Source organism: Charadrius vociferus, unplaced genomic scaffold (assembly GCF_000708025.1).
Source record: "Charadrius vociferus isolate BGI_N301 unplaced genomic scaffold, ASM70802v2 scaffold109, whole genome shotgun sequence".
In the NCBI taxonomy this organism is placed as follows: domain Eukaryota; kingdom Metazoa; phylum Chordata; class Aves; order Charadriiformes; family Charadriidae; genus Charadrius; species Charadrius vociferus.
This window is the reverse complement of record NW_009650060.1, coordinates 2,072,997-2,094,884: the sequence shown is the minus strand read 5'-3', so window position 1 is coordinate 2,094,884 and position 21,888 is coordinate 2,072,997. Positions and strand designations below refer to the sequence as shown.

Here is a 21,888-nt window from a genome sequence, read left to right as displayed (position 1 = left end):
TCTCTTGGAAGACCTTCGTTGCTGCAAATGGTGATTATGTGCTTCGACGTTTCAGGAAGGGTTACAATATTCATTTCTTAGTCTGATATGTCAAATAACAATTAGTATGATAACGAAAAACCACTGCACCTCAGAACAACTCAGCTGGCCTCCTGAAAAAAGTATCTATTTTGCAGACACTATATACATATTGTGTTTTCTAATCACTGTAAGATGTGTTTCTAAACATGCCTGTAAAGCTGACTCTGAGCTTCAAAGGAAAACTCTTACGGTACGCTTTTGGGGACATTGATGCGTTATTATTCTAGGAAATAACAATGGGAACACTTTGTTAAAAGTAACCTATCATTTCATACGCGCACACCTCATTTTCAAGGTCAGTCTGTAAAACTACTGACGGCTACAGTCAAAGCTGCAACTATTGTGTAGACACGTTTCCTATTGCTCGACTTAGCTACAACACGGCTTCTATAATTGTGTAGGAACCAAAGCATATTTTTTTACATTTTAATTCCTTGCCTTTACTTCAACAGAGAACAGCGCTCAGTCGTTCAAGTCGTTTATCTTCTCTGAAAAAAAATGAGCGACTGTATAATTAAAAGTGTAAGTTTACATGCCCATGGAAGTGGTTTTCCTTAAATCTTTCAGGGAGATGACTAAAGGTCCTGCTTTGATAGCATTTCTTGAAAAAACATCTTGGAAGACAGAAAGAGGGAAGAAGTTTAGCAAGACAAAGACAAAACAGTAGTATGAGCAAAACCTGTATGAAGAACTCTTTAATATTTATTTTTATAATATTCTTGAAATCCACAGTAAATTTCTGTTTCTTTATGGAAACCTTGTACTACAGTGCGAACTGTTGTTTTCTGTGTATAATTTGTCTCTTTGTAACAGAACTGGGAATATTAAAACTAGCACAAAACCAGTTATCCACCACGTCCACTTATTTATACCACACAAGAAGAACTATTTCTCAGAGGAAAATAAAAAAAAAATAGTTGAAATGGCTAACTTCATGAATTAAGATTCATAAGATCAAATTATTTCAAATTAGATTTTTCTAAATGCTATTTTTCACAGATTTCTGAGCTGACAGCTCAGTGGAAAAAAAATTAATGAACAAATACAAAACTGTAGTTGTGAAAACACTTATACAGTCAAGTTTACACAAGTGACTCATTCTACATGAACCTACTCAATTACCTACATGCAAAATACCTATAGAAAAAGAAATCTTGTTTCTTTCTTAAGTCCTGTCAATAATTGGGTAAAAGAAGAAATCAATGCTGTCATTTATGCCAAAATGTAATACTCTGAGTCTAATTATATACTGCAGGAAGCAGAGCCCAGCAGTAAGAAAATCACATTTGAAGCCAATGAAGAATTTCAGTCTAGTTATTCAAGTTTGTAAACAAACCTTACAGTGATGCCAATGAAATCGCGGTGGAATGTGCAGAACTGCTCTTTTGTAGCTTTTGGGTGCAATGCCTGTATCAAAGCCTGTCCCCAAGTCCTGTGGCTGTCGCTGCAGAAAACCCAGCAGTGAGGAGGAACCCAGGACAAAAGGGACAGATCCCCATCCTACAGAATCCTTAACATCGCTCCCTGGGAAATGTAAAATTTAAAGCAGAGCGAAAAACAACCAGTAAAATCACACTACTGTTAAAGACCTTTCTCCTCTGCAACATTTCCTTATGTTTTATACTTTTATCTGTAATAAAAACCCTTTCACTACTCAACGTCAACTGGCGTCCCAGCTCTGCTACTGCCAGCTATAATGAACAGGAACCCGACGGAAACCTCTGAGTAACACCATAAATGCCTGAGTAAATGGCATTCCAACAAGGAGCTACACGGAACAGGGAGGTATCCAACCACCGTGCTCAAGGGTAAGGAGAGTCTGGCACAAGAAATGAGGAGGTTGCTGATGGGAAATAAGATATCGACTTTTTTTTGCGGGGGGAACATTGATAGAGCAGTCAGTAACCAGTGTTGTAGAGGATTATCAATTGCCTCTTACCACACCAGGTTCTTCTAAAACTGCAGATGGTCACATATGTCTACACAAATAAATCAATAAATCTTACATTTGTTCTTATTTTGGGCAAGAATTATGAAAATAGCCTAACTGGACATACACAAGTTCTAAATACATAGCTCAGTTTGAGCATGTGTGCTTGGAAAAAAGGCTTGTTTTCTACTTTTTTTTTTTTTTAAGTAGAAATAATTTAGCTATTTCCTTCCAATTAAATTCTTAACTTGTATTTTATCCAACAGTACAGAAATTATGAAGGTCTAAGCTTTTTATATTCTCTATCTCAAGAAAAAACTAGCAGAGTGAAAAAAACACTAACTTATAAAACGCTTTGAAAAACAGATCTTGTTTAGAATAAAGCAGCTTAATACTAGCTCAGGATTTTGTTGGCTCTGAACCTGCTTTTTCAAACTGTCTTCTTTTGCCTGTCTATAGAATTATCTTTATTTTCAGCTGCTATCTTTACAAATTAATTGGACCAGTTAATCATAAACATGCACTAATTAGTGTTTTTTAAAAACACTTCCTAAAAAATGGTCATCTAAGATGGCCTTATTTTATAACTGCAGAAGACAGTTCTTTTTAGTGACACCTCTCCGCAGACTGTTGCCTTCCGTATTCTCTGTGCTGCACAGGCAGGCTCCCAGCGGATGAGAAAATTCACATTTTTAACTTACCAATTCTTTGAGATACAGAGCAGATGGTTAGAAATCATCTCTCTATGGGCAAATGAAAGCTTTGCCTCCCTAAGGATAGTACGCCTTTCCTATGCTGCAAACACCTGGCAATGCCTCTTAGAAGGAAAGTTTCACAAAAAAGCTGGTGCCTTTGTTTTAAAATCAATGTTTCCAGAGCCAAAAATGCATTATTTTTTTTTTCTTTCTTCAAAAGACAGGCATATTTTTACGAGGACGAAGCTCAAAATCTCCATTAGAAAACTAATTACAATTATAATTTATGCAATCACACCACACTTGGAAAAACAAAATTCTATTATGCTGCTAATAGAGAAGGAAAAAAAAAATAGGCAAACAACCAAACAAAAAACCCACCACACAAGACAGTGGCCAAAGGCTACCTACAACAGGAATGCTCCCCCTGTAATAAGCCAGTTGCCTCTGTAAACATGGGTTCAGCTCCTAAATGATGAGGGACAAAGGTCACTGCCCGTGATCACACTGACGGGTAGAAGTCAAAGGTAGCTGGATCCTCCTTACTTGAAGGAATGCAATTATGAAAAGCAGGTCACCAGGGTTCTTGAACAGAACTATACGGGAGATAACATTTATATAATTGAGTGCTTCTTCAGTTCTGGCATGAGAATGTAAATGATTCACTGTGAATCTAATTAATATCTGCCTTCGTCAAGGAAACAGATGAGCAGAGAAGCCGGTGTATTTCTAGAATTGTTTATCCTGTAGGCATCAGCACTGTCCTCGCTTCCTTTCAAGGCCATTCCTCGGGCGCTCTAAGGATCTGCCAGGCTTCCGCGATGGCCTAGGAGACCCCACCACCCCACTTCGATGGCAGTTGCTTGGTGTGCTGTCTTCAGAGCACTTCAACCTCCATCTGCTATGAGCACCTGAGAGCCCAAAAAAACAGATCTCCCATATGGCAACGCTCTTCAAAGTGAACAAAACGCAGTCTAATAAAGTCTTGATCCGTTCTAGTAGGGAGTACGCTCATTAGGCTTTTACTAAATATTCATAAAAACCACATGTGCAAGTTAATCCAGAAACCACATTCAAACAGAAGCTTTTGAATGATATGGCACTATATGACTGCATGTTTAAGGATAAAAGATCATCATAACATAATTTTTAAAAGCACTTGCAAAAAAATAGCTTAATATTAACTTGAAGTGAAAATGTTTCATGAATTCAATTTAATGAATTCTTGCACTCATTAAAAAATTAAAGATATTTTTTACTGTGGTTCAAGTGAAACAAACACCTTTGAAAATTCCAATCTTCTCTCCTTTTTCAAGGAAGGAAAAGGCCAAGAGAAGACGCACATTTAATAGGGGGATGTGTGTGTAAACATGTTTTCCTTTTCAATTTGGGAATGGCAAGATCAAGGAAAGAACCATGCAAACCATGAATATGTAAGTGCTCAGCTGGTTTGTCTCCAACTGCGTACCCAGACAAAACTCACAGGAAAGAGGGGGAATTGCCTGCCAAAATAGCTTTTTTTTTTTTTTTTCCCCCAGAAGTAGAAGTGCAGGAAGATTAGGAGCAGAAAGGCCAATAAGAGTGGTCAGAAAAAGTGTAATTCAGCTGCATGTTTGTCATTTGGATCCCCTGGTGACTGCATCACCTGTTCGCATGACCAGGAACTTCTCTTGATGATAATAAACCCGTTCTGCCATGTTTCAGGGATATTATGCAACCAAAAACTTGCACTTTTAAGTTCTTAATTAGTTTTGCTTTGATTTTAATTAAGTTATCTTCATTACAAGAGCTTAAAAACTGAGAACTTTTTTTCCCCCCTCTCAAAAGCATGTTTTCCATTTGGGATTTTCTTTGATCTCTCTCTGAAACATGGAAGGGTAATTTCTGCAAAATTTAGTCAAAAGTTGAAAAGTATATTCCAGTAGTATTTTATGATAGAATTCATCATATGCTAAAACCTAAATTACTGTAACTGAAAGGGAGATGGGAAGAAAGAGCATGCACAGCACTTCCTACTTATGACTTTTCAGGCTTTCATATAATACTTTTCCAATCTTTTGTACCTTTTGAGTTCAGTTTTTAGAGCCCAGCATACAGTAAAACATTTACATTTTGGCCGCACTAAAATACAGACAAAACCCCTGGAATGAGTCTTGCAAGACAGTAAACAGTTTTACATTCAGAGTATAAAAAAATGTTATCTTTTATTTCTGTCCTACCCAGTTCAGTACAATGCTGTGTTCAAAGTCAGAGAGTAAAGTTTTATGCACAGGATCCAAAAATCTCTCTCAAGATCTACCAGACCCTGACTTGTACCTCTGCAGTGCAAAGGGGCTTAACCAGCTGTGTGTATGTTCACATGTATATAGCATTCCTAAACAGCAATAGGTATTTTTTATGTGCATTTATTCAGTTCCAGGCATATTAGTTATCACTTACTCAGCACTTACTAATCAACTAATTGCTTTATGCATAGGCAAAGCACATACACAGGTACCAGTCACTAAAAGCACCATATGTTCAGTTTATGCTACACATCCTTAAATGTCCCATGCAAGCTTTTCTCAATCGGCACCTCTTCCCCCAACAAGGTCACAGACATCTTACATAGAGTCTGGTCAATCTTTTAATTGACATCAAACATCCTACTTCTCAGCCCATAACGTAGTCCATAAATATTCACGCTCAAATTCCTTATTTACATTACACAGTTACAGTAATTCTTCATATTTTTCAGACTTGCTCAGTGCTACTGTAACTTAGGGTCAGGCTGAGCAAAGAGAGATCGGTGTTAACAAGATGACTAGAAACATGCACTCCTTCATACGAATCCTGACGTATTACGTATCCTGAAGTATTTCTGGAGGTGGGCTGGTGATCAGTCTAGGGGCAGCCTTGTTCCTCTCATTCTTGCTCTTCCTTTGACAAAAAAAAAAATATTTCCATTAAGGGGGCTGACCCCGAGTCCCCTCCTGGGGATTTGAACCACTGAAGGTTATTATTCAGCCTTAATTTGGCCCACTTTATGGACAGAGAAATCTAAGAAATATTCAGATAATGAGAAAGACCCAAATATTCCCGAGACAATTTTTACCTAATCAGCAAAGGGTCACACAGTCATACATATCACAGCAAACTACGAAATGACATGATAGTGATGTTCTCTAATGACACGAAAATACTACAGAATAGCCAGATGCCTTCTTTAATACAATGGAGATATACTAATAGAAAAATATTACCTGTAATCTTGTCATTTGCCAATCCCTACTCCAAGTAGCCCTACACAGAAAAGGAGTTGAAGTCCCAACAAGCTCACCACGAACCAGTTCTTCACAATTATCTTTTACGTCCTTGGAAACTGGAGGAAACATGTAAACATGTTCCCCAGGGTGAAGTTGTCCTCCCTTCCAAACAGCCGGACTTAGGCTGAATGGTAATGTCAGGATGGAGGGTCAAAGTGACCATCACTTATCCCCCTATGGATGAAGAATGACAAGCCCCATATCGGAGTCAACAACGTGCCCTTTCAGCTGGGGATGGTTAGACAGTGCCAGGGTGAACGTCAGCAAAAATGCTCTCGTTTGTGGAAAGCCCTCAAAGGTTTCCAATGAAACAAGTCTTCTCTCTTTCCCATGTCAAAGAACAAAATGTCTTTGAAGAAACCGTTTATATGGAATGTGAAAATCTCTGAGCCTCTCCACCTTGGTGTGTATTATCAAAGTGTGTTCATAATATTATCGTTTAATTTGCTCTGGTGTCAACCTCCTCCTCAGGAGCAAACAGTTGCAACAGAAGACTTTACAAAATATTTACATATATATAAAAAATATTTATGTGAGGAACCTGGCAGGAACCTTCACAGGACATCCTATACACTACACGCTTTTGTCCTGGTTTGAGGTAAAACAGAACCAACTTTCTGTTCAGTAATTTTCCTTTGCAGCTAAGCCTCTTCTAACTAACCAAACTCTCTGAAATTAACAGCGTATTTTTAAGACTATTCCACTCCCAGGGCGATAAGACCTGATTATTTATAATTTATGCCAAGGGATGGTATGCAGAGAGGCTCTTGCTTGTCCTTATTGCTCTAACACCCGAGGGCAGCTCACTTTGTTATGTGCCCCGTTGGAGGGTCGGCAGTGGAAAAGCGTAGAGGGGTTCCACATGTGGGGAGGAACAGACAGGATGGGTGACCCAAAACTGACCAGCGGGGTATTCCATCCCATCTGCCTCATGCTCAGTATAAAGCTGAGGGATCAAAGGGACAGCTCTTTCTTCAATGGCCGGCATCCAAGGAAGACTCTGTCTGTCCATCTGCCTTCGATCCTGAATCCAGATCTGGAATCCAGTTCCCATCCATTGCCGAGTCCAGCCTGGGGCTTTCCCAGTGCCAGCCGGTGACGTGGTCGTCATCCTGGGAGCTTGACACTGTTTTGTATAAACTGTATATATTTCATTATTTTATTTTTATTATTTTATTACCATTTTCATTAAAGTAGTTTAGCTTCTTTTCTTAAACTCCTAAGTCTTTCTTCTCCCTCTGCAGTGAGATACTCTCCCTCCTCTGAAGGAGAAAGAAGTAAAAGAGAGCATCTGTCATTTGTTTCAGCGGCCAGTCCAGCCCATCCCATGACAGCTTTCTAGTCCAGGTATATACTTTGACAAGCAACCAAACTTTCACATGCCAAAGAAACTCTAGGAGAGTAAACTTGCATAATACATGCTTTGTACACACACGTGCTTGCTGCTTCTTCAGGAAGCTGAATGGAGAAAAGACTAAGGCTTTCAGCTACTCCCAGGATCAAATCTCCAAAAGGTCTGAAAGAGGAACTCCTGAAAAGCAGCAGAAATGAGCAGAAGGATTGGGACTGAGAACAAGTCACCCTGAGCCGATTTCAAACCCAATTCGACGCAGTGCACCACTTACTGTGCCTCTCAGCGGGACTTCAAATGACTTTTTTTTCCGTCTGCTGTGTTGGCTGTTTTAACTCCAGTATTTCCAAGTTACGCTTTTAACTTCACCAGTTGTACAGCTTCCAAATTTAATTGTAATGTTTTCAGGGCAGAATTACTTCTTTTTCTTAATGTAGGATGGAAGTCTCGACTTGAGACAAATTATTTAAATAAATGCCATACACAATATTTTCTTTTGAAAGCAGAAAACATTCATTACATAGCTTATTACAATACCTTTGATAAGTCCTCTGTTGAGCAGATGTTCTATCATTGTGAATTTTCACATACTAACATTTTTAGCAAATACTGAAAGATAATTAATTTAGATAAATGTTGTATATCAAAGGGTAATCAGTGATGTCATTGTTTTAATTCAGTAGTTTTATTACCGTGTAAAACATAACAAAGCCATTTCTTTTGAAATTTTTAAACTCTAATAGAATGACATCTGCCCAAGCAAGGAAGGAAAAGCACATAATAAACTGCTGCAATATATAAATATACCGGGAACACTGTGGGAATAAAAACATTCTGCTCTGTTTATCACCCCTTTGAATAAAAGTAAATTTTTAAGTTGTCTTTTAAAGTGCAGATAGCTTAATGAAGGAAAGATACAGCTAGGCAAGATGTACGCAATTCAGATGACTGTATAACAGGAAAACAGAGTTAAAAAACAGAAAAGGAACTATAATCAGAGAGTTATCTTAAAGGACGAAAAAACTCAAAGCAGTATGGAAGGAACTATAAAGTATCCAGACTGAACTAAACCATCCTGTTTGCTTTCTCTTTTATTTCCCTGGGGGAGGATGTTGAAGCTCTTCTCTTCAGCGGTTGATTTGCTTGTTTTAGGGCTCAACGACAAATTTTGTTCCTTTTGCCAAAACTTTTCAATATTGTACCAGGTAGTTTAATCCTGAAATTGTATGGCCTTCCAGGAACTAACTGTTTTGTTCAAGAAGAATCCCAAGAACTCATATACTCTATTCCTTCTTTGGGATTCGGTGGGCCTTTCACCTTTCCCTCCCACCCACGTGCCTCAGCACAAGTGGGAGTCACCAGTGGCTTCAGAGAACCTCAAAACACGCAGGAGGAGCACTCCAGCTCCTTCCACGTAAGGCCTGGTCTCGCTTCTTAAGACAGTTATCAATGCAGTTCTTCACTCCTGCACCGAAACATCTGTCCTCCTTTGCTCATCTACTCCAGTTCTCAGCTACTCTTACGAGAGGACGTTTGCCGTGACGGGCAGCTTAGCTGTCATTACAGCAATCACAGAATATTTACCCAGCTCTGAACTGCCGCTTGCAGCTCACACTTAGGTGCAGCAACACGGGGCTATCCATCTTCTCTACCCACTCTTTTGTCGTTCCATTGCCAATCATTTAACGCGAACTGCTCTGCTAACCACGGTCAGAGTCACGGAGATAGTGGCCGAGTTTGATGGATAGCAAAGCTGGTTTTTAGCCTGCAGCGATTAACGTAAGGGGCTGGGGGAGACGTATGGAAGAACTTGCGACTGGCACACAATTTAAGTACATGAGTATACTACATAATAGTATGGAGGATGGCAAGGCAGGAGAAGTGAGAACCAAACTCTTGGAGAAAACCTTATCAGAAGATAACAATCATTAAGATATTTTTGCAGCTAGGAGGGAAGCCCTGTCCTACTACACTCTCATAGTCAGGAGTAGCACGCCTGCTGGCACTAAACATATCTCAGAATGATCCCACTTAAAATGACATGAAATAATGATGAACAGGTTTCGATAGCAGATGGAAGCCTATTACATAATTCACTTTTAATGACCAGAGAAGTCTTAAATACAAAGGTTTTGTTTTGTGCAACAAGAGATTTATATGAAAGGCAACAGCCAAATCTGCTACTGTAAGCAACTACATATGTTTAATACGTGTTCATTTTATATTGGAATAATTAATCTATAGGGAAGCGGGGTTAAAGACTGCAAGATATCCTTATACTAAACTCAATGATTAGGAGGATGAAAGAACTAGGAGAAAACCAAGCTAAGACTCCTTTCTAAATACAGTCTAGATAAACAGCTAAAAGAAGAGTCTTATTACCAGGGTTAAGTATTCAATTCAAACTGGATATTGCATAACTTTAAAAGCAAAACAGCTTAGAACAAATATTATGAATGTGGTAGTAACATTAGAAACTTGCAACAACAACAACAACTAAATCTATTTTTCATATAAATAACTTCTAAATTGACTCCAATCCTACAAATGCCTCCATATGTATGCTGGGCCCTACTGAAGTCATATCCATTATTTTAAATAACTCAAATCAACAGTTCTAAGTTAAATGGTAAGAATTAAGTCAATGGGTCACCTAAGATAAGCTTAATTACAACTTAGCAGTTGAGAAAGCAGTTAAAATTGTGATCTTCTGAAGTTCAGGTCTGACTTTTTTTTTTTTGATAGCATGATCCAAGACTGCTAATTTAAGGTGTAATTTAGAAATGTATTCATTGAATAATAATTTTCACACCACTAGAGAACAATATATTGTGATTTTAGCTGCTGCTGTCAAGTATGCCTTGAATGTGAATATCTGAGTAGGCAAACATTTAGAGGTAGGAAGATGTAATATTTAGTAAGAAGTTACTGCTGGAAAATTTTAAATGTTATTTACAATGGCAGCTCGTATTCTTTCTAAAATGACAGTGTTATAAAGAAGGATCACATCAAAATAATGGATGGAGTGTTCATATCTGAAGTACTTTCCTGCTCTGGAAAAATATAGCCAACATATATGCATATCGCATCACCTAGAACAGCACCGTGTCACCCGGATACCTACAAACAAGTTCTGAAGCTACCCCTGCTTGGATTTATTATCGCACCCAGGACAGCGGGAACAGCACTGGGTGAGTTATGTGAGCCTTGAGTAACGACTCGCAGGATTAATGAGCACATATGCCCATTTACTCCTCAGAAACAAGAAGGAAAACAGTCAAAATTTTGACACCAGGGAGAAGAGTTGAGTCGATAAAAGGATGAGAAGACCATCACAGGCCTCAAGTACGGACAGGTAACACAAACTTATTTTTAAAGGAAGCTGGGAATCCTCTGTCTCTGGCGAGAGCTTTCTCACGGGAAGGAGCTCTGGCCGTAGGGTGCATTCTAGGATTATCATCAGTTCATCATGCAAGGAAAAGCAAGCACTGTCACTCAGAGCTATTTAACGTTATTACAAAAATCATCATAAAAATGTATTTATTAAATGTTTTGAAACAGTAACGTCTTTTAAGAAAGTCAATAATACACTTCAATTAAGTATTTAATTAACCAAAGGCAAGCCAACGCCAAAGAACTAGAAGTTTAAATAGTTATCCCTTTGGCTTATTGAGGTGAAATTCTATTATCCTTCATAAACGTTAACTTCCATTTTAAAAATTACTGTAGAAAGACAGCTATGAAAATAGACATAGGGGGAAATAAAGACAATGTTTGATACAATGTTCTCAAGTAACTTTATAGAGAGAATAAATAGTTTATTGCTAAATAGTCACTTGACAAACAAAAAAAGCCCCACGTCCTTACAGAGGTATCATTTCATTCAGAGGCAGTGTTCCTCTGGGAAGACTTACATCTGCTATTGCTTTTCCAGACCCCTAAAGTCCCTAAGGCCATTTGTGTCACACAGGACAGTCAAGATGATGGAAACAGTCAATTAGAAAACTAAAGACAGCATCAAGAGCAGAATCGATACGATGGTATGCAGGATTCCACACAGGTGCTGAAATTTTTAGTTGTACAGAAACCAAGAATGAAATAATTTCATTTTTAACATAACTGCTTGCTTCAAACTGTCCTGGTATCTGAGGCTTGAAGGGTGGCCAAGGCAATCCTAACTTTTCAAAAGCTCCACTGCAGCCACGGAAATCAGACTCACAAGGCTGATGTGCTGAGTAAGGAGTTAGCGGGCACCTGAATAAATACAAAATACCACAGCTTTCGCAGAGGAAGGTCCCACCTTACAACAAAACCAGCTGGAGGAAAACCAGCACAAACACAGACTCAGGCTCCTCTTTATCCCCACTCTCTTCTGTCCAAAAAACTTTAAGTTACTTTTGAGGCTTTCCACACTTGGGGGCAATAATTAGAATTCAAGCGACGGCTGAGGAGACAGGAGAGGAAACCAAGAGCTTCATGTTCAGCAAAAATTGGCCAGCTTTAAATAAAACCAAGAAAAGACATCCTCAGGTAGTAAGCTCAGGATAAAACCTGCAGATATCATCATTTCAGCAGGTCGAAAGGATGATCGATGTTTAACCTTTGTTAGCAATAACCAGATCTCACTTGAGCAGGAGGGGTGCTGAGGATTTTATTACCAGCTTTGCTGGCTGCTGAGATTGCGCTAAGAAAATTATGCCTTGGTTTTACCACACATAAAGGGGAACAAAGACTCTCTTTGCATCAAGCTACTTTGGCTCTAAATACTTATTACTGCTTACCTCCAAGTGATTTCATGCATATCGAAGGTGAGCCATGCCGTATCCCGTAAAACACGCAAAATCTTGTAAACTGTCACTTTCTTGACAGTGTTGCCACAGTCATTCCCACCTACCTCCAGGTGATGCGAAAACATATGCTTGAACTATCTCTGCTGGGACTTATTAAACAAACAGTATGTTCTGTAGATTAAACCATAATTAGGTATGATGTCAGTATTGTAAGAGAGCAGTAATTATGCCCCTATTTGTTCTACTAATTTCCTTAGCACTAAAAACGTGAATTCTAACAGGCTAGCATGAAACCGGTAGTTCACAGTTCGGAAGTCTCTTCTTGTCTGATGGGTAAAAAATACTTACATAAAATTAACAAAGACAGCAAGTTCCTCTGATTTTTTTTTTTTTTTTTTTTAAAGAATTTAAAGACTTCAGAGGATTTTGGATCAGGCCATAAATAAGGAGCTCTCCTATTTCTCTGTAGTATGGACCACTTCACGCAGTTAAGTAACATGCAACCTTGCTACTCCTCCCTTGAGGACAGAATAAGAGCAGACACCTACACAGAAAAAACACAATATTAGGAAGCACATATTTTTAGCAACTTTAATTATATTCTAGCAGCAGGAAAGAAAGAGATGCAGAACCATACAACCAAGCAATTCTCCCCAGAAAACAGACGTGGCTTCGGAGCTGCGCAGCAGAGAACGATTTCACTTGTGAATGATTTTGAGTCAGGGAATTAGTGAGAAGGCTGTTTCTTGGGTGCTGCGCTAGTTATTCTTTGCAGCTGCTCTACAGAATCTCAGCGGCAGGGCTAAATCACTGAAGCAGACTCAAGCCTTACAATTCCTCAGAAACATGTACGTACACACACTCCAGAACGAGCTGGTTTGGCCCGATCTACAATCACAGTGATAAAAATAAGGTTTAGCGCTTACACGTATTTTTATTTATGGCACCATATTTTTAAGTTTCCCCCAGCTGGGGATTCATTAAGAGCAGTCCAGTTTACTTTAGGACACCAGCAAAGCAGTTTTACATCTCAAATCCACTGTTGTTGAAAAGGCCCGGAACTGAATGCCAACCTGGATTGTGCAATCCATATTCCAGCCATATAATGGTCCAAATAACACGGGGAGATCCAGAGAAACGGGGTTTTGAAATAACTCTGTTGATGAACTCAAGTAACTTCCTTCGATACAATAGTCGTCTTTCTGGGCAGTAGGCTGAAGATACAGGACAACACATTCAAATCACTACTACTGCTGATCACGTGCAATCATTCTTTCATCATACCTATTACTTTTGCTGTATGCAAGGCATGATGGAAAATTCAGATTTCACTTAAGATGCAAGCGAAGAAGGAGCTTCATCCCATTCATAAAGGACAGATTTTCCTCCTGCAAAGTCTGTATCTCTCACTGAGCAGCACAAATAACCCCATGATTTGATAGAAGCTCAGCTTAGGAAATATTTACATCGCAAAGGTAAATGTTTAGTTTGGTGGTTTAGTGCTATATTAGTGTAGGGGGAAATAAAGCCTCATATGTTGACTATGAAGGGAGGTATTCGTGGAGCTGCTTTGCTCAGTAAAAGCTCACACCACCGCCTCCATCACCAGCCCAGCATGGACGGCGGCAGCTCCCACCCGGGGGCTGCTATCTGTTTTTTAAGATACACAGATGTTAAACCTGTAATAGAAAATTACTATTGTAGCAGGCAACACAGCATCCCATGCACGTTGCATTTTCAGGGTGGATGTTATCAACGTAGACAAAGTTATACCTACACTAGAGACTGAGTAGCGTAGAAATAAATAATGGGGGAAAGAAACTTGCTCAGAACGATGGCGCTTTATAGAACAGCATTTAAATTCATGAGTTTTACAATCCCTATTAAAACAAGTGTTAATAAAAACCACACACTTAAAGCATATGAATAAACACTCTTGTGGGTGTAACTATCACAGCTTTGAGAACCGGGACAAGAAGTAAATACTCCCCAAGTGCACAGCCCGCTCCCAATGTCACAGCCCCGCAGCCGGGGGTGCAGGAGGCGTCTGCTCCCTCTCACCCAGGTACCGCAGTGCACCCGCCCCCCAGCTCTTCAACAGGGTGGCAATTTGGGGTTATCTTCAGGGGAAGCACCCGTCAAGTGTCCTTACCACTCAGAACAATGTTTTAAGCGAAACGTAAAGAACTGAAAGCCTGGCAATCAAAAACCCAGGCAGAGGTCGCTTGCACGAGGGGTCTTAACATTTTATAGTGCCGTTAACACATCCTCACGCACTTCAGCACTTTAAGACTGAACCTTGACGTATTCTTTAATAATCCAGCAGGATTATAATGCTGACTGCAAGTTCTTAGCAAAAGAAGCTGTGCTCACTCAAGAATATTGTTTAAAACTCTGCCAGGAACACATGCTTTGCCATATTCAATACGATACCCTTCGGACATTACTGCTGGGGACAGTTCAAGTACCACTTCTTATAAACCAACTCTTGCAATGCTTTTCTTTCTTTTTTTTTTTTTTTTTTTTTTTAAAAAACCCACCACCAACAAATTAGAACTTATTTTATGCTAACAAAATCATCTACAGTATTAACTGTTTAAGTCATTGCTTGAAGGCTTGTATAATAAATAGTCAAAATACTTAGTTTCTTAAAAATAAGAGCAATAGCTGATATTTAGGTGTGACAGTCAAAAAACATTAACTTTAGTTTCACTTACTATATTTGCAGAACAAATACAACCCTGAATTAGGGCTCAGAGAATGGAATATTTAGATTGTACAATCTAAATATATCTCCCCGGGAAAAACAATTAATTATCTTTGTTACCGCCACTACTGCTGAGAACAGCTGCAATTCCTGGCTTGCCAAGTTCACGTCATTGAGGGTTATTCCTATTAATATCAATTAAGATCTAAACTGTTTGAGTCTCTTCAATAACGATGCTCAAGTAGATTTAAAGTACCATTTCACAGAATGCACACCTGCAGCAGAATGGTGGCACCTATTCTCTTTTATCTTAAAAAAAAAAAAAAAAAAGATTAAAAAATTTAGGTGTGGCTGACCGAAACGCGTTCAAGCACCAGTAACTAAGACACACTAATTCCTAAGACAGCTCCAAAGACCTGTGTATTTACTTCCACTTAAAAAGCATGGTAAAAACCTTGTTCTTTAATTGAATTGGAGATACTATTACACCATCAATCATGGACTGCAAGTAAATCAGCCCGTGAAGTTGTGTCAAACTGGTATTAAGCACACCGTATGACTTCACCGCTGAATGCACTTAGAGACCACCGTGGGTGGAAGGAACCCTCCCTTGCCACCTCAGCCTTGCCTTCTGTCTACCTAAACTACAGGATCCGCACAAAAATTAATCTTCGCACCTTAAGAGAAGTCCATGCTTTCCCTCACACAGCTTTCGCCTTTTGTTCCTACAACTGTTTTAAGTTCTTCAAATGTATTTCTCATGAAGCCATTTTGGGCTGATTAAAATAAAGAGCAATTATCACCTTGCAACTAGTTTCTTTAAACTATAAGCAAACAAGTTCAGATACCAGAAGACTGATATTGATTGAATCAAATCTAACTAACTGAGACTTAGGAATTCATAAACTAATAATCTTTCATCTTTTTCTGTTTGTTTGACTGATAACAACACAGGACAACTTTTTTTCCCCCATCCAATCCCACTCTATGTTTCAAGGACACATTTTTAAACAATTTTTTCTTAGATTCATTTTCTGAAATGACATTAAAAAACACCAAAAACTAAACAAACAAACATAGCAATGGTTTCGAAGATGTTACCCAGGACCACATTCTGAGACTGAAGTAATTAATGATGGGTTAGGGGGAAACATTTGGTAAGATCCAGCAACATACACAAGATGTTTTGAAAGCTGTTTGCTGCATCTGCACGAAGAAAACTTTTTTTTCCTCTGTTATTTGCTACCTAGTAACGATCACTATCATAAATATAAAGAAAGTTTAAGCAACAGCAAGGGTTCAAATCCTGGAAGGAACAACATACCAGAAAAAAAATCCAAGAGATTTTAAGGGTAATTTGACAACAAAAATAAACCATATGTTTCGTTTTGAAGAAAATCACGTTATCACTAAGAACAAAAGCAGTATCGCAGGTAGAAGACGTGAATATTGAAGAAGACCTAAGGTGATGATTGCAGCTGAAGACACAGGGGAAGACTTTTTTTTTTTTTAAACTCACACCACCGGCATAAAGTTATTTTGAAGATCCCTTGAGACATACATTAAAATGACTGGATAATTTTGGAAATCTGCCTTTTGAGGAAGTAGAAAGAAGATGACATAGCAATATTGCAAACAGTTGATCAAAAAGTTTCCAACTTTGAAGCCCAAGAGAAAACTGAGAATAAAAGTAGGATAAGATGCTCTAGTTGCACAATATTTTGTTCATTGCTTTGCCAAATGGACCGAGGACTCTTTTACCATTAGAATATGACAGAGAAGATAAGTCAGATATAGGTGGTCCTGACTTTCCCAAAGTTTCCAGCCAGGACAACTAATGTGTTTTAAGCCGTCACTGGAGGGGGCAGCATGAGGCCTCCTGAGGACACGCCAGGTCAGTTGTATCTCATGGCCCGCGTAGCTGAAGGTTCAAGGCTCTGTTCAGATCTCTGCACGCTGTTCCCACCATCCCCATGGACTGAGGCATAAACATGCAAACTATCTATGTTACGCCTCATAAAAGAAATAATTTTTAAACCATTTTGGCCGTTGGCTTACATTTGCAGGCCAGATTGCTTTTTCTCTTTCCATCTCCTGCCGTGCTGATGGAGATCCACGTCAGAACAGCACTTTTCCCCAGCCCGGACCTTGGGCAGCACTTTCCCTCGCCTTTGTTCAATCAGAAATATCACACTGTGAATCCATTTTAGCTAAAAGGGGCATGACACAATGCAGTCCGAGAAGCGAGGAGGTAGAGCCAGGTCCACAGTTTCCCTCTTTTGGCGAATGTGTGACCAGTTTAACCTCCCACGGAGATTTAGCTGCCGTTCCAAATGAATTTCACCTTCTGCAGCAGAAATACTTGTGTATTTGTGAGCACTGGGGAAGAAAAGTAAAATCTCTCATGCTTTACAAAGATGAACAAGTTACAATTCCATATTTCCACAGAACCTTCCAAAGTCCACTGATTTTACCCCACAAAAATCATAGTAGAATGGTTTGGGTTGGAAGGGACCTTCAAGATCATCTAGTTCCAACCCCCCTGCCCTGGGCAGGGACACCTCCCACCAGCCCAGGTTGCTCAAAGCCCCGTCCAGCCTGGCTTTGAATGCCTCCAGGGATGGGGCAGCCACAGCTTCTCTGGGCAACCTGGGCCAGTGCCTCACCACCACCAGGGTAAAGAATTTCTTCCTAATATCTAAACTGAAAGAGGGGAAATTTAGATTAAAACCATTACCCCTCATCCTATCACTACACTCCCTGATAGAGAGTCCCTCCCCATCTTTCCTGTAGGACGCCTTTAGGTACTGCAAAAATCAGATCTTTAAGGTTTTTATTGGACACCTGCATGAGGACTGCTTTTCAAGGTTTCACTCCCCTATTGTGCCTGACCTCAGCAAGGACAACAAAGACATTGTTTGGTCCTCCTGGTTTTCTGCTTTGGCCCAAACATGACCCTGGACCCTGTCTCCTCACTCATTTCTACCAGGTGACATTACTTAACGATGCCCCAGAAAAGCCACCCAGAGGAAAGAAGTCTCTCTCATTTGAAGAGGGAAAAGGCCAACAGTACCACGGGACTCTTGTTAAGGAAGCAAAACCAAGATAAAATGACATTGGAGATAAGACAAATAAGAAAGAGGTGAAAATAGAGACAACTGAAAAATATTAAAAGTCATCAAGATGAAGGCAAAACAAAGAGCAACCCAAGGAGTTATCGCTTGTGTGAAATGTCTTTTATACACTTAGAAACTGGACCTCTGCACATCCAAAATCCGCAGAGGAATCAGGTGAGTCAGAAGGAACCTTTTATCAGTGCTACACTAAGTTTACATCAAGTAGGCAGAAAAATAACCTTTGAAACTGAAGTCCTATTCATCATTTAAAACCAAATGCAGTATTGCTCCTGTTACACTCAATGCTGCTTCTAATACAGTGGTTTGGACTCACTTTATTGGCTTACAAGTTCATTTTTATTCTGATCAGATTCACTGATAGACACCGCTGTGCTTCCTCGTCTTGTCGAAAGAACACAAGACCAAGACAAACTCAAGGCTGACATTTCAGTACATAATAGGACATTTATCATTCAAAAGCAAACATTTTGTTTTAAAAATATCCCAGCTAGCATCCTGCGGCAGGTAAAAAACCTTATAAGTTTGGTGAAAAAAACCACCAATATAAAAGAGACTACTTCATGAAAAATTCCTATTTTTCCCCCCAACCCTGAAGGTAATTGCTTTAAGCACTGCATAAATTAAAATTCAGTAACACTGAACTTAACCTAGATGGTTACTTTACATAACTTAGAAGCAATGAATAACAGCAATCTGCAGAACTACACAAATTATAGGACAGTCATTTTATGACTGTTCCAAAAGTAATGACCTCTTTAAATAAACTCAAGTTGCACTTCTTTTGTCTTACCGGATACAAGCTAACATTTCCCTCTTTCTATTATTTTTCAAATAGTTCATGAGGCATTCTGTTATCATTTCTCATAATTTTTGGTCAGGCTTTTCCCTCCCTCTAGGCATGCAATTATATCATTAACCCAGACAGACATACCAAACTAATTCATGCACAACAAGAAGTATAACTTTTCCTTGAGTATTAGTACACCCACATAAATAATTAAGAATTCCAGCTTGCTGAACTATCGTCTAGGGAATAAAGATCACCAAGAGAAGAGATCAAGTGAAATTTATTTATTTAGCAGAATGAAACAGAGGCCTAAGGGAATATTTTCACCATCTATGAAGATGTTAGAAGAGACACAGGAAAAAAAGAATGTTTATACAGGTGTCCTTGTGAATTAGGACCTAAACTGGCCATGATTTAATGTAAAGAAGGTTAGAAAAGCTAGTTTTTGAGAGACTTCCCCTAAGGGTCAATAAAGGCATAAAATAAATACATAAAATTACAGTGGAGCTTAACGAAAGTTATGAATGGGATATAAAGCAGTTATAGATAATACATTCCCAACATTCTTGATCCATAAAGCACAGATGGTATGACCAAAACTTTCCATAGTCTGTATTAATGAGCATGTTTACCCTTTAATTTAATGTGTTTACTCAGAGCTGTTATCAATAGCTTTTTTTCACTGCATTACGAAGACCCAAAGCTGGCATCAGCCAACTTGCATTTAAAAACAGCAGCCAAAAGGAAAGCATAATGTTACCGTGCCGTACCCCCTTAAAAATCTCTGTCCTCCACTTAATTGCAATGACCCTAAAGTAATAAGCATTTCCTGGAACATACAAAGTATTCTTTCTTGACGAGGACAGAATATATTTGTTTCCCAAATTAGGTGGAACCCTACAGATGTTGGCATTAAGTGTACTGATGGGAATCATGATCATCTGTCAGAAAAATGTATAAATCCTTTGGGCTCTATAACAAGTTGACGGCATTCTTGTGAAATATTAACTAGGCACAATGCAGACATTGACATTTAACTCTATTTCCACTGGATTTTTTTCCCGACTCATCATTGCTCTCTCCAGTTTTCTCAGGCTCCGTATTTTATAGAAATGACCATATGTTTAGATTTGTATTTGATGACATAATTGCAAAACTGCAGCGAGCAAGCAGCTAGAGCTCGGCATGTGCCCCGTGTTATGGCCACAGAGCTGAAGAAACCTTCCGCAATGCAGTGAAAGCCACATTAACAACTTCCAAATCTTAGCGAGGAAATGGGTATTTATATTGTCAGCTATAGTAGAAGCATGAAACCAGGCAGCCCTAAATATAAGCTAGGTCCCTCAGTTACTTTTACAAAAGTAATAGCGGAAACAGTAAATTTGAATCTGTCCAAGTTGCTGGTTTCTGTGGAGAAGAAGAGTTGGCCTTTCTGTAGATCTATCATTGTTTGTAGTACAGCAGTATGGTAAGACAGACACTTCATGAATGTTTTATGAAGTTGTGGGTGGTAGAAAACGGCTTCTTGCTCAAAAGAGCAAAATTAGAGTTGGAATCTTTTTCTCGTCAAGAATTCCTTCACGAACCCAAGGACCCTCGTCTTCATTCAGAGTTTCACTAGAAGCGGTATGTTTTCCATGCAGATGCAAGATGTTTCGCTTTTTGACAAACAGGCTTTTTTTCTGATTAAGTGCACTTAATTGAAAAAAAAATTCCAACCAGGAACTCCTGCAACACTCGAACGAGAACGTGCTGAAGGTACATCAGCATGAGATGGGCATGGGGCAGGGGGGGATGTAAGAATAACTGCAAGTATCTGTCCTGCTGTCTCTTGTGCAACTCATTAGATCATCCCTCCGTAAGAGCTCCAGAAGATAACAAGTCATCAAACGCAGGACAGTATTTCACTCTTGAATCACAACACAGCTTTCTAAGGCTTTCAGCTCTTGACAATCTTAGCTGAGGATGTAAATGTAGTATTTTCAAGGCACTGAAGAAGCCCTGAGCACTTTTGCCCTCTTCAGGTTGCTCTCCAAACTATAAAAGCGGAACAAACTAACTGAAATTGAGACGTTACCTGAAACCCTCGACTGCAGCTGCACATTGCCTCCCACCGACTTCAAGGCTCTGTCCACGCACCTGTATATGTACCGGCATGGGTCGGATCTGCCCTGCACTGCGCTACTGAAATCCTGGCCTGATGGAAGAAGACCACCACTGAACTGAACAGTGCACAATTCCACACACACAGGAGAGAAAAAAAAAAAAAAAAAAAGAAGTGAAGTGCCTGTACAAATCTGTAGTATTTCCTTGGACACAACTCCTATCTGGGCGACGTTTTTATCGGTCTGAGATCCACAGCACTACTTCGGTACCAAACCTCTTTTGTATAGATCAGTCATACACTTATAAGCCACGTAAGGAGTAAACATCATATAGGCAGTAAACAAATAAAGCGGAGTTGGCCAGGGAAGCAATCGGAAACTATTCTCTCACGATACACACTGATGTGGCCATGGAAGTGCGTTCCAAAGCCAGGATAACGGCATCGGGGGGTTCTGTGGGCGCAGTGGCATGCCAGCCTTTGGGAGCTGGGGACCCTCGGCCACCTCCGTGCTGTGCCAGAGGCATGGGCTTGCGCATCAGGTCCCTCCAAACAGGAGAGAGGTCCATGTGGTACTTGGAGCGCTTCCAAACTTTTGCTTGAATTGCTTCTCTTTTTCTGCATTTTTAATTTCTAAAACTGCTAATAGGCTTTAAGTTTACAACCAAAACCAAAGTAAGCATTTAACTTTACTAGTGTTTTTTAAAGTTTCTTTATACACTAGACAAGGAAATGCCTGATTTTCTTCAAATGCCACAGAAAGCCAAACTTCAAAGTGTTTCATGGAACAAGACTTGTGTCCTCCGCATTCTTCTAATCTGAATATTAAAGTAATTAAAACTCATCCAATGGAGCTAATTATCATTTCAACAGAAGCAGAGCCAAGATTCAAGAAGGGAAGTGCTATTAAAAAAAAAACCCAAACATACAATCAAAAAAACTTGTACTCTCTAGAAAAACATAATTGGTCTAACTCGATATAGATGTACATTAGTTCTTGG

The 21,888-nt window shown here is 39.3% G+C and overlaps 1 protein-coding gene across 1 annotated transcript in view; it reads right to left on the bottom strand.

Annotated features, from left to right (window-relative positions):
• The window catches only part of LRP1B (low density lipoprotein receptor-related protein 1B), a 615,617-nt gene extending 594,161 nt beyond the window's left edge, over positions 1-21,456 (bottom strand). Inside the window, exons 1-2 of the mRNA XM_009891709.1 lie at positions 21,280-21,456; positions 20,861-21,005 (exon numbers count right to left, since the gene is read on the bottom strand). Coding sequence (XP_009890011.1) covers positions 20,861-21,005; positions 21,280-21,456 — 322 coding nt within the window. The remainder of the gene's footprint in view (positions 1-20,860; positions 21,006-21,279) is intronic.
• Between the last annotated feature and the right edge of the window lie 432 nt (positions 21,457-21,888).